Source organism: Schistocerca serialis, chromosome 7 (assembly GCF_023864345.2).
Source record: "Schistocerca serialis cubense isolate TAMUIC-IGC-003099 chromosome 7, iqSchSeri2.2, whole genome shotgun sequence".
In the NCBI taxonomy this organism is placed as follows: domain Eukaryota; kingdom Metazoa; phylum Arthropoda; class Insecta; order Orthoptera; family Acrididae; genus Schistocerca; species Schistocerca serialis.
In genome coordinates this window covers 389,831,237-389,844,026 of record NC_064644.1, presented here as the reverse complement: position 1 = coordinate 389,844,026, position 12,790 = coordinate 389,831,237, and the positions used below count along the sequence as shown (strand labels likewise).

Sequence of the window (12,790 nt, the reverse complement as noted above, 5' to 3'; positions counted from 1 at the left end):
ACTTCTGTTCTCCATGTACATAAATGATCTGACAGTGTGGTTGAGCAGCAATCTGTGACTGTTTGCTGATGACACTGTAGTGTATGGGATAGTGTCATCTTTGATTTTCTGTATGAGGATACAAGATGACTTGGATAAAATTTCTTTTTGGTGTGATGAATGGCAGTGGACTGTAAATGTGGCAGATGCAATTTAATAAATATGAGCAGCAAAACAATCCTGCAATGCTTAAATACAGTGTTAGTGATGTGCTGCTTCACACAATTATGTCAATTAAATATCTAGGTGTAACATTGCAAAGCAGCTTGAAATGGATCAAGAAAATAAAGTTGGTTGTAACAAAGATGAGTGGTCAACTTCGGTTTATTGGAAGAACTGTAGGAAAGTGTAGCTCATCTAGAAAGGTTACTACATACAGAACATGTGTGTGACCCATTCTTGAGTACTACTGTAACGTTTGGTACTCCAGCCAGTTTGGATTACAGGAAGATACACAATTCAGGAGGTATCTGCTAGATTGGTTACTGTTAGGATTTATCAGCATGAGAGAGTTATGGAAATGTGCTGTGAACTCAAATAGGAATCCCTAGAGGGAAGAAGACATTATTGTTGTGAAACACTATTGAGAAAGTGTAGAGATTCAGCATCTGTGAGAGATAGCAAAATGATCCTGCTGCCACCAACATACGTCTGAATTAAGGGTGGTGAAGATGAGATGAGATCAAGGCCTGTTTGGAAGCATATAGATACTTGTTTTTCCCACATCTCAGTTGCAGGTGGAATGGGGATGGGAATGACTAGAAGTGGTATGGGGAACCTCCACCTTGACCATATGGTGGCTTGCGGAGTATGCCTTGCAAGTTAAGTGAATGAATCACAGTGTCAAAATGATAGAAATATCACTAATTGCATCTTTGTTTAATTCATCTTCTGTGGGAAGTAAGTAAGGAAATGGTTTTCAACAGTTATCTTCTTAGACTTCCTTTCAAATGGCAAAGCAAAGAAGACCTGTGACACTCACTTATATAATAATTTATTTGGAATCAGTACACAGATTGATGCAAGAAAATTTGGAAGAAATGTGGGACCAAAAGTGATTGCTTCTAATATTGATCTCCATAATTTGTTACGTGCATTAACAATGCAAGAAAGGTATGCCTGAAACTTACCAGGTATGAGAGTAGAAATATGAGTCTCTCATTGACATAATGTGACATGAAAGTCATTGAATGGGAAAGGCTACCAACTTGATTCAAGTGTGCTCCCACAAACACTGCCTGAATATGTGCCTGAAATAGCCAAATAAATTGAAAGTTGTACGTTGTTAACTTTCATGGAAATGTAAAACTTTATTAGCGTTCTTGCACATGTTATTAAATTTTTCTATTCATGGGTCATAATAATCTTATAAATCAGATCAGTAGACAGGAATCACTCACTATGAGCCAAATGATGAGCAATGAATTGGTTTACTCTTCGACAGTTAATGTCATTTTCTAATCTGATCTAAGCTATATATCACCCACCATTCATGCACAGGTGAAATGTTTCCTGCCCATTATTATGTATTATTATTTTCAACCTTATACTTTCGTATTGAAAACAAAGTTACAGTTGCACGTCAAATAGAAAAATATGCATTGTGATTGTCAATGCTTGCTCAGAGTAATTCATAATCTCTAGATAACGTGTGTATAAAAATTCCTTTCTTTCATAAGCGTGTGTGTGTGTGTGTGTGTGTCTGTGTGTGTGTGAGAGAGAGAAAGAGAGAGAGAGAGAGAGAGAGAGACAGAGAGAGAGATAACAAACGAGTTCTTACAAACTGTGACTTGATAAATCTTTGTACAGCTTAAGTGAACAATAATAACACAAACTCTGTCAGACTCCCGCCCCCATATTTCCTACTGACTTGATGCCATGTTCTTCAATTCTGTGCCACTCTTCATGTCTGTCTTTCTTAATGTTTATGTATCTTTTTTATTTTACTTTTATAATATGTTGAGTACATCATTGAGCTGATCTGGGTGTTGGTGTTGCACAAAACTTACTGTTTCGTACCTGTAGATAACATCTTTCATTGCTCGCCCGTTTGTGGATATAAAGTATACATGCTTTATGTGTATTTTGTGTGAGTGCTTATGTGTAGTATGTCTAATGCGATTGATGTATTCATTGTACTTATGTATTTGTGTGGTGTGTGTAATATTTCTCTCTGTGTATACTGTATCTATTTGTTTCAGGAAAAGGGTCTTCTTCTACAGTCTTACTGTGCAAACATTTGTTGTATAATATTTCTTTCTTTTTTTCCTTTTTTGTTTCTTTCCCCATCACAGTATCTCAGAATGCTTCAAAACAAATGTTGGTGATAAACCAATTCTTGTAGACATCATCAAGCTAATTTCTCCATGCTGGTGAATTATCTATATGTACTGACCAATTAATTACCTCTCATTAACTAGGAAACTTAAGTAATTGCCTCATGTGCCACATAAATCTAGTTAGAACACTGCAGTTTTCTGATGGTAGTTATGAATTAGTGGCAAATCTTTATCACCATTTTGGGGAAATAAGTCTTGATTATGTGTTTACCATCTGTTTTAGTTTGTGTTGGTAACTGAAAAGACAATTACCCACACAAGCAAATCAGCTTGGAACTCCATACAATACACCTGCGTTTAGTTAGTTGTGTTTCTAGCTCCCTGCTGTGATGTGGTGGTAGTAAGTGTTTGCTCTGAGATGTGCTTCTTTTCCTTCATTTCTGTTTCAACTGTAAAAATTCCTAAATGTATTCACTTCAGGTCTCGCTCATAAACTTCGTAGCATCCTTGTGTGGGGCAGGAGGCATACAAGCCTTCAAAACTATGAGGACTCTCAGGGCCCTTAGGCCTCTTAGAGCTATGTCTAGAATGCAGGGGATGAGGGTATGTACCCAGCAGTCTCATGGGACCTTGGAGGAGAGAAGCTATTTGATGACTGCTTGCATTTATACATTTATGGCACTTTATTTCAGTGGCATGAAAGGTTACTTAATATAGATGTTTCAGCCTGCAAACAAACTAACAGCAATGCTTTGTTAACTTCTTGAAAATCTCTTTTATGTTGCATTATGGGTCACAAAATATTAACATAAAATTAGAAGACTCAAGAAAAAAATACATTCTTTTGTGTCATTAAAAGATTTCTTCCATTCTCCTTGAAAGGTTACCATGAGACTTTGGGAGTAGATTTCTTTAGATTGAAAATGCCCTGAGACTTATTTTTTCTGTCACATTAGCATGCTCTGCTTAGCCCATCCCTTCAGCTAACAGTTTATGTTTTAAACTCCCATTTTCTTCTACACCGCAGATTTTTACCCTAGTCTTGTAGCTGTCATGTGCACTGTAGAACCAATATTTACATCTATTAGAAATGAGAAAATTGAGAAATATTAGCAACTTAAGGCTATATATATATATAAATTTGTTTAAAAAATATAATATTTCTCATGGCATAGCTAGTTTTTGTGTTCTGATTAAAGTAAAGCTGAATGAGTTTTGCGTTATAAATGAACAGACACATTAAAGGAAATGCTGTATGACTTGTCTCTCAGCACCTTTGTGACAGAGAATAAAACCTTTCCAGTGCTTTGGGGATCTGCACTCTTCATACTAACACTGACAGAATTTTTTTTTTGTGTAAGACTCTCACAGCCATTTTTTGAAGAATGCACCTGGTGGTTGATTCTCTGATGTATTAGTCATCATTCACTAACATAGAAGCACTGTAACAAAAGTAATTATCACAAATGAATTCACAACAGTTTCAGCTACTGTACAAAAATTCAGTTCACTTGCAGAGAACATTTGCATTGTATACACCATAGGTGACAATAATTGGTTGTTTACATTAAAAAAGATATCAAAATTAAGATTTTTTTGTATATTGAGACTCAAGTACTTAATGTAGACACTTATTCCAGTTCATAAGTTTTGTAAACTTTTAAAATGTAAGCTTCTTCAAAAATAATTGCTCACTTGAGCTTTCAAATAACAGCAGAATGCTCAAAAAGGATAGTTGCTTTAACCTGACATATGACAGGTAACCTGTCATACAAGTCATTCTGCTTGTAATTTGCATAACAGAACCATTCCTGCAAAACTTACAATATGCCTACTGGGCCTATAACATAGGCATCTTGTAGAGCTTAGCTGTGGTATCTGAAACACAAATGTTGGAAGAATAGTAAGGTCTTGTGTGCCCTTTTTTATCACGTAATGTTTGAGAAATATCAGAACCATATGTGTGTTTTCACTGTAGAAATACTTTTTCTTATTTGAAGATCTTTACAGACAATTGAGGGAGCTTTACATGGCAGTGTTAATATATGTGCATGGAGACCCAACTGTGATACCCAAAGTTGACCTATAGACTGAACTCCAGAACTGATTTAGGGAAACTGAATGCCCATTGTCATTGTAATGTGGGTAAGACTGAATATAATTGCAGGCCCTATTTCCTTCTTTCCTGATGTGTTGATGTTGAAAGAAGTAGAGAATGCACAATCTGTAGCTCTAATCCATGTTGTGAAGCCACTTGTAAGCAAGGAGTCAGATGTTAAGCATTTCCTGTGGCTTACAGGGAACTATTTTTGAAACCTGAAAGGAATATTGCACAATTTTCATCTGTTCAGCTATCATAACTTAATATCAGGTGGGAAAAAAGAAGAAAATCTTAAAAAGGTAAAGCTGTTATGGTATAGTAGGGATTACCTCACAGTTTCTTCTTTCATATGTGGAACTACAAAACCCCAACTGGGAACACATGGGACATCCCAGTATATCTCTCTGACTTTGAATCACCTTGGTATCCATCTGTTTGGCTCACAAATGAATTTTTCCCAACAGCTGTTTCTGCTGAGAACATTTTACAGTAATGGTAGATCAAAGCTCACAAGATACTTCCTTTGATGTAATGACACCGTGTGGAACTTGTTCGTTGTTGCACAGAGTGGTGTAGTTTGACATCCACACAGACATGATACACCATGCTGCACCGAATCTCATTCCTTTGTTTCATGTGGTGTAGCCATTGTGGACATGGTGTAATCGAGTGATGTGAACCAATGTGCAGTACCAGACACGTAGGCTTGGGGCACTGCGGCAGAGGTGTACAACTTAGGTGCATTGTCTATTAGGTGCTTAATAATTCAGGTGGAGAATGTAATTCTCGCAAGTTCACTTTTTTACTCGTGCAGCACATTACTCTTATTTTATTCTTCAAAATGAAGACACTGAAGTACACAAGTAATTTATCCATTTTTCCAATCACAACATGTGGATGAAGGCTGTAATCAAATTAACTTCATAACAGACTGCAACAAGAAGAAAATCAGTGTGCAGTGTTTGTCTTGATTGAATAGTGTGTAGTCGAATGGTATCCAGTTTTGCTTCCCATTCCCCGACTGCACCAGACGAACAGGCATGAGCACTGCATCATTGAACAGCTTCCACTCTTGATTCCTGTTGCTTGTCTGTTTCAGACAAAGGGGGTTGAGCAGTGCATACTCAGATAGTTAAAACTTTTGCTTCTCATTGCCCATCTTTTTCTGAAGCTCATAATGCCTTTTCCTTTTGTGTTTCACCAGTTGTTATTTGGGTAGTGGAAATGATTTGGCTTCAAAAATAATGCTTTGTATACACTGTTAACAAAAGCAGTGGTTTATTGGAATTTGTGTAAGGATTTTAAAATTGTCCAGGTTTTATGGCTCTGGCACCATATTTTCCTGTTATGAGTGTTGCATCACTGTTGTGTGGCTTTGGAATTCCAGCTCATCCTGCAGTTCCCTGGGTGTGGAGCTTCCTTCAAGTTGTTTTGGTGCTGACAGAGTTTGCAAATGCAACATTCGTTTCTGCAGTGATTTTGCAGCTATCATCCCTTTTATTTGTCACAAACCTCTTCAATGACACTTTCATTCACGTTGTGACCTCATGGATGATGTTTTCTGGCCATCCCCCTAAATAACAGTAGATATAGGCTACTTTATTTGCAGTGGGAATATGTTAATTAAATCAGGAATTTGTGGGGCTGGAAATACCGTATTTACTCGAATCTAAGCCGCACTCGAATCTAAGCCGCACCTGAAAAATGAGCCTCGAAATAAAGGAAAAAAAAATTCCCAAATCTAAGCCGCACCTGAAATGTGAGCCTCGAAATTCAAGGGGAGAGAAAAGTTTCAGGCTGAACCGCCAAATCGAAACAAAGTTGGTCCATTGTAATATGAGACACAATTTAGGTCGAATGAATGACGATACAGCTACAGTAGTTTGGTTCGAGTTGTAAGCTTAGCAGTTAAGCTTTACCAGGTAGCCGTTGCTATGAGTCAGGCGCTCAGTCCATATTTATACGGTTACCCTTCCTTTTTTCACGTGCTTCGTCTGGTTTGAATCGATTGCTTATTTTGCTTTGATCTGATAAGTGCCGTTTTCTATGTTATAGGTGTTTGCTTCAGTCACTCTAAGCTGAAAATGCATTACTATACTGTGTCATGCATTGTTTGTCGCATTCTGATAGTGCGTGTTTACGGCCTGTCGCTGCTCGCGGCATGGCTTGCTTTTGTGCGCGCTACCGCCGCCTACAATTAAAAAAAGAGAGGAATCGTCTCATTAGCGAAACAATGGCAAGAGACTGCTATTTGTTGTTACTTACACTGCTGCTTTCTTTGATAATGATCAACAAGAACCAAATAATTGACTGCGCATGATAGAACATGTTCTGAACGAGAGTTTGGCGAAAATTTTTCTCCGTTTGAAAATCTTGGCGGTCGTTTCTTTAGTACATCAAATTCTGCACAGAAATTAGTCATCTTAGATTTAAAAATCTAGTCAGTTGCCGTGCTTCATTTCTGACTGTATCACTATTAGGCATAAGAGTAATACGAATATGAACATGACACGGTACGTATATTCTTCCGCGATTGCTGTTGTCTCACGCTAGTTTCGTAGTTTATTAGGCAGACAGGATTTAAATGAGATAGAAGCAAACACGAAAGAATACATGGCAAAATGTTTATATTCAAATTATTCTTATGGTGAAGAGAATACTGCATGTGATTCACATTTCATCAAGTTCCTATTAGCAACCATCTCTTCTCACAGGTAGGAAAAAATTCAGAACGTAGAGTTGGCCATATTGACAAAAATCTCAGTCTTGCCAGTCAGATTTTCGTAGTACATTGAAATTCTGCTACATTCGAAGATGAACAATACGGAATTTGTATTTACTTCATTGGATAATGTATGAAAATGCAGTGGTCGAAACTCGGGCGGAGAAAAAAAGCTCGTCTTCCAATTTTTTTTTTAAATTTTATTTACTGACGCAGAGGTTTTGGCGCCAGTATTTATCTTTGTGCCTACAAAGGATGCCTGTGTAGCGCTACATATATTCGACGGCAGAAGTTAGTTATGGTGGCACCTACCAACATTTTTCAGAACTTCCGCTTGCTTCGCACTCGATTCTAAGCCGCAGGCGGTTTTTTGGATTACAAAAACCGGAAAAAAAGTGCGGCTTAGATTCGAGTAAATACAGTAGCTGTGAATAAAATGAATCACACTGATTTTATATGTAGGATGGCATTTTCTTCATAATGTGCCTGAAAACAATCATTTGAATTCTGTTCATGCTAAGAACTGCACACCTACTGCACTTCTTTAGCTGCAAGTTGTGTTGGACAAACGGTATACATTTAAATAATGGTATATTTCATTGCTTAAAAATCAATATTAGTGACTTAGTAGGCTTTCGTGGTATAATAATTCTTGATAGTCTCCTTGGGTTTACTGTCATATCCTAAAATCAACATGATTCAATATTTCAGTCTCTCCACCATCTTCTGCAAAAATGTGTTACTGCTAGAACACTGAAAACTGATGCAAAGGCTGCAGATTAACATCCTATATAGGCCACTCTCCACATTTGCTGCCCTTGAAGACAGGGCAAGTAATGCCGCCTTTAGTAGAACACTGGTGGCAATGATGTATTGCAATCAGAGACTAACCTCAGATACTTGGGTTGGCCACATGGATGAATGTAGTCTTTTGATGCAGGATAGTACAGGTTTCCACGTTCTGCTAAGAGGAAAACTATTGCCTCTATTGATCAAATTGTCTGCTGACCTAATTTCAGTTACATCTTTATAAACACTGTTCAGAAAACTGTAAGTATTTGCAACTATTACAATCTTGTCAAGTTTCATAATGTCTTCCTCGTTTAGGCAATGTTCTGCTACCGCCAATTTTTCTGGCTGTTTTACCTTTGTCTGACGGGAATGCTCCATGCTCTTTTCCTGAACTGTGTGAATTGAATGGCCAATATAAGCCTTCCCACACTGACATATAACTTTATATATGCCTGTCTTCCTAAGTCCCAAACCATCTTTCACAGATCCAAGTAGTGCCCTTATCTCAGAATGTGGATGGAACACACTCTTAATGTTAAAACCCCTTAGAAATCTTCCAGTCATATAGTGTGTCCCCAGCATAAGGAATAATGGCCACAGATCTATGCTTCTCCTCATGCATATCCGGGATGATCCAAACTCCATAGCCCATCGAATTTGCTTATTAGAGAATCAATTTTTTGTAAACATAGCCATGTGCAACTTCTTGGGTTAAGCTGTTCGTATCAGAAATGGCATGTGCTCTGCATACCAGAGTCCTAAGAATGCCATTGCATTGGTATGGTTGATGGCAGCTCTTAGCACACAGACACCAATTGATGTGTATTGGCTTTCAGTGAAAACTATGACCAATTGATGTGTATTGGCTTTCAGTGAAAACTATGTCCCAGAGTACCATTTTGTTTTTTGTAAACTCTATCACTCAGCTTACAAAAGAATTCTGCTTAGGTTGTGTGGTATGCCAAAGCTGCATAAGGAAGGGAATTCCTTTATGCCTTATTGTTAGTAATTTGGGAGCACGCACTAATAACCTGGCAAAGTATTTAACATCTGTTTTCAGCCCACATGTTGTCAAGTGTGAACATGATATCTCCTAGTTGGTGGATTTTATTTGACCATTGAAATCCGTGAGGCCGGATTTTTCACATTTACTAGTGATTTTTGACATGGTATCTCTATTTACACAAGTATCTCTGGAAAATCCTCAAGTTTGATTAATGAAAAACTGGTTAGAGAATTGGTGGAGCTTTGTCATCATGTGCTGATATCCACATATTTTTCATTTAACCCTACTGTGGGCGCACCTTTCGTACTTTCATGAGTGGGCACATTGCGGCTTTTACACCGCAATTAGTGTTACATTTTTAACCTAAAGAAAAATAATCGTTACATAATTGCCAGTTACATTTTATTGGAGAAAACATAACATAACATTACATGGCTGTATAAAAATAATCTTTTATTTATTTGTTGCTGTCACAATTGTCTATTATTGCCATTGTAATTTATAACAAGCCGATATTCTTTATTGCCTTAATGGTTCTTTTAATGAAATGCTCCATTATGAAATGGAGCATTCATAAACTCTCACTCCTGTTTATGATTGTGAATAAATTAGTCAACTTCCATCTGCAGCTCACTTTCACATTGTACACATTTTGTATCTATGATACCATGTTTCTTGCATAAATTTTTCTTACATTTCATACATACTGTTTTGGTTCTGTTCTTTTTATGCCTGCCACATAAGTAACAAATTCCAGGTTTTGTTGGCTCCTTGGTATTCTCTTCTTCATGCCTATATTTGGTCAAGAAGGTGTGAATATCCTTGGGAATTGTCTCAAGTAATGCTGGTTGATTCAAATGTTCTTCTATTAGGTCCAGAGCAAGATGTTTCAAAAAAATTCGTCTTCTTTCTTTATTGTCAGGATTGTTGAATTTGAAAATAATGTTTGCATTCATAATAATGTTTGCATTTATCCCAGCAGTATCTCGATGTCTGTAGAAAAGTGCAAGTGGCCATCGTCACGCTATTCTGGAAGTACTGTAGGATAAGTACATCTGATCTCCAGTGTCTGCTCCTCCTTTGGTAGCATTGTAGTCCAAATTCACTCTCTATTTCTTAGTCTCTTGATCTATTTCATTTGTGCTTTGCATTGTCAATAAAAAATCACAGATTTGTTCTTTTTAGGAGCAGTCGAGACCATGCAAAAAACGTCTTGAAAACCGGAGAGACATGACTGGACTCCTCAGGTTTTATTTGCTTGGAATTCTTGAGATATTTCCTTCTTATTTTTTTCCCCATGTTTCCCAAGAAAGTCAAACCTTTACCGAGGAGATTTTCAGCCAGGGGGCAGCTACTTTTGTAATTGTCAGTCATAAGATTTCTGTTCATTTTCTCAGTTGGTGTCACTAATCTTGGCACAATGTTATCAGGCTTGTTACACTTCAGTTAGAGTCCTGGAATCTGCTTGCCACAGAAAATATTTAAGTTCAGGGTGTAAAATGTTTTGGCATCACACATCTCGTCAATAGTGACAAACTCACTGACATTGTATTGAGCTAGGCAATTGTTGACAAACACTTGATGGAAGTCCCGAATAGGTGCTAGTTTGTCACTTTGTTTTCTTTCATTCTGGGCGCCCAGGTCGTCGAACCTAAGAGTTCGAAGCAGAAAGCAAAAGTGCTTATAGGTGAAGAGAGCTCATAAAAGAATCATTCCTGTACCATCTGCATCCCACAGTTCACAGCAGTTTGTGTTTCCTCCTTTCTTTATATCTATTAGATATAATTCGCCTAAAAGAGCCTTTATCTGTGGTTTTGTGGTGTCTCATGCAGTCTCATTCTCTTGAATATTGAACTTCAGCTCTTTTACTATTCTGGATGTATCAGTTTGTATTTTCTACAATTTTGTCAATCATCCCATCAGTAATAAATAGGTAAAATGTATCAATTTCTATTTCCGTGATTTCAGCACTTGCTTTTGGACCTGCAAAACTTTTAGGATGTTCTTGGCCTTGGTTTTTGAAGAAGAAGGAAGTGGTTCACTTATCCAAATACTTTCCTTATCTTTTTCTATGTAAAATCGGTAATCATCTGTTTGTTGTCTCCCCTCTTCAACCAGGTGGTCATCTGTTCCCTCTGTTGATTGTTGGGAGTCACTGCTGTGGTTTTCTTCTTCAATAACTTCCTCTTCCAACTCAGATTCACATGAATCTGACAATTCTTGTGATTCTTCTTCTGACAATTCTCGCAATATTTTCTCATAGTCTTCAGGATGTACAATTAGATGGTGCCTATCAAATAACTTCTTTTTCTCAATTTCCATGCTTTTATGAGACCTAATGAAACACATGTTTTTATAAAGGTAATACATTGTAGCAAATCAATATCTGAGATTGTATAATGTAATGAAAATTGCATACAGGAACTTTGACTGGATTTGAATATTCATTCTATACTAATATAACAGAAAGATTGCCTTGAGGCAAACCAAAACCACAAGTAAAGGAAATACTCATATCACAAGACGCGTAGTGGCAAACACGCTGCAAACTAACACTCACGTTTCAAACAACAATAGCGACTGAACTGCTGAAAGCATGAGTCGCGCAAATGTAGCAAGTGGTGGCATATGTTGAGAATAACAAATACGTATCTGGTCATGGAGGCAACTGTAACTCTATCTGTGATACTAACAGAAAACTAAATCTTGCGACTAACTGCCGCAGGAGCGTCCACCGAAGGGATAATGGCAGCATTTTTCAACAGAATGATGGAATGGCTATGGGTAATCCTTTGTCACCCTTATCCACCAATTTATTAGTGGAGGACATCAAGGACAGGGCACTGAGGACTTCGGCATTGTGACCCACCTGCTTCTGGAAGCAGGCAATTCTTTTTTTGTGTGGCCCTATGGATGTGATGTTCTCAACAGTTTTTTTGTCCCACTTTAACTGTCTTTATTCCAGCATTAAATTTACCTTGTAAATCTAAATTGATGGGAGGCTGCCATTTTTGGATGTCATGATTACAAAAAAACAAGATGGTAGTCTGGGACATAATGTTCACTGAAAGCCCACATACACTGTTCCATATCTGCATGCCAAAAGATGTCATCCATCATACCAATGCAATGGCATCCTTATGACTCTGGCACGCACAGCATATGCCATTTCTAACACAGACAATTTAACCTAAGAACTTACACATTTGATGGGAGTATTTAAGGAAAATGGATACTCTGAGAAGCATATTTCCTGGACTATGGAGTTTGGACCATCTCCAGAGATGCGTGAAAAGGAGCATAGGTCTGTGGCTTTTTTCTTTGTGCTTGGGGCATATTGTTGAAGAGTAGAAGAATTTTAAAGGGGCCACTGAGTGCACCAATCTCAATCAAAAAGCAAGATAACTAAGGTCCCATGATCACTGCCAAAAGTAAACCATGTATAAAGTGCCTCTATGGCACACCAACATTATTTGCTGGTCAGCAAACCGTTGTCTGTCAACCATGGATTTGACCACAGTTAACTCTGTGTATTGCAATGGAAGGCACCATGGAGATGCACCAGTATTAAGAGAGATATGAATTTGTACACGGCTGCCTATATACGTAAGTTTCCTTGACAGTCACAAGTGAGTGACATCATTGTCACACAATCTCACTTTTATCAACCATCTTAAGAGCATTTAAACCTCATTACTAGACCATCCATTTATGATTGCCAAAATGGAAAACAAAAAAAGAACACAGAAGTTTTTCAAATACGAGATGGGAACACTTCTCAAAATTGTTGGTGTGCTTGCATCATTTCTTGAAAGTAAAAGAAATAATGGCTCCAGTACAAAAGAAGAAAT

General features: G+C 37.6%; 1 protein-coding gene across 1 annotated transcript in view; it reads left to right on the top strand.

Moving 5' to 3' along the window:
* The window catches only part of LOC126412041 (sodium channel protein para), a 903,820-nt gene that overhangs the window by 688,105 nt on the left and 202,925 nt on the right, over positions 1-12,790 (top strand). Inside the window, exon 28 of the mRNA XM_050081417.1 lies at positions 2,799-2,921. Within this exon, the coding sequence (XP_049937374.1) occupies positions 2,799-2,921 (123 nt within the window). The remainder of the gene's footprint in view (positions 1-2,798; positions 2,922-12,790) is intronic.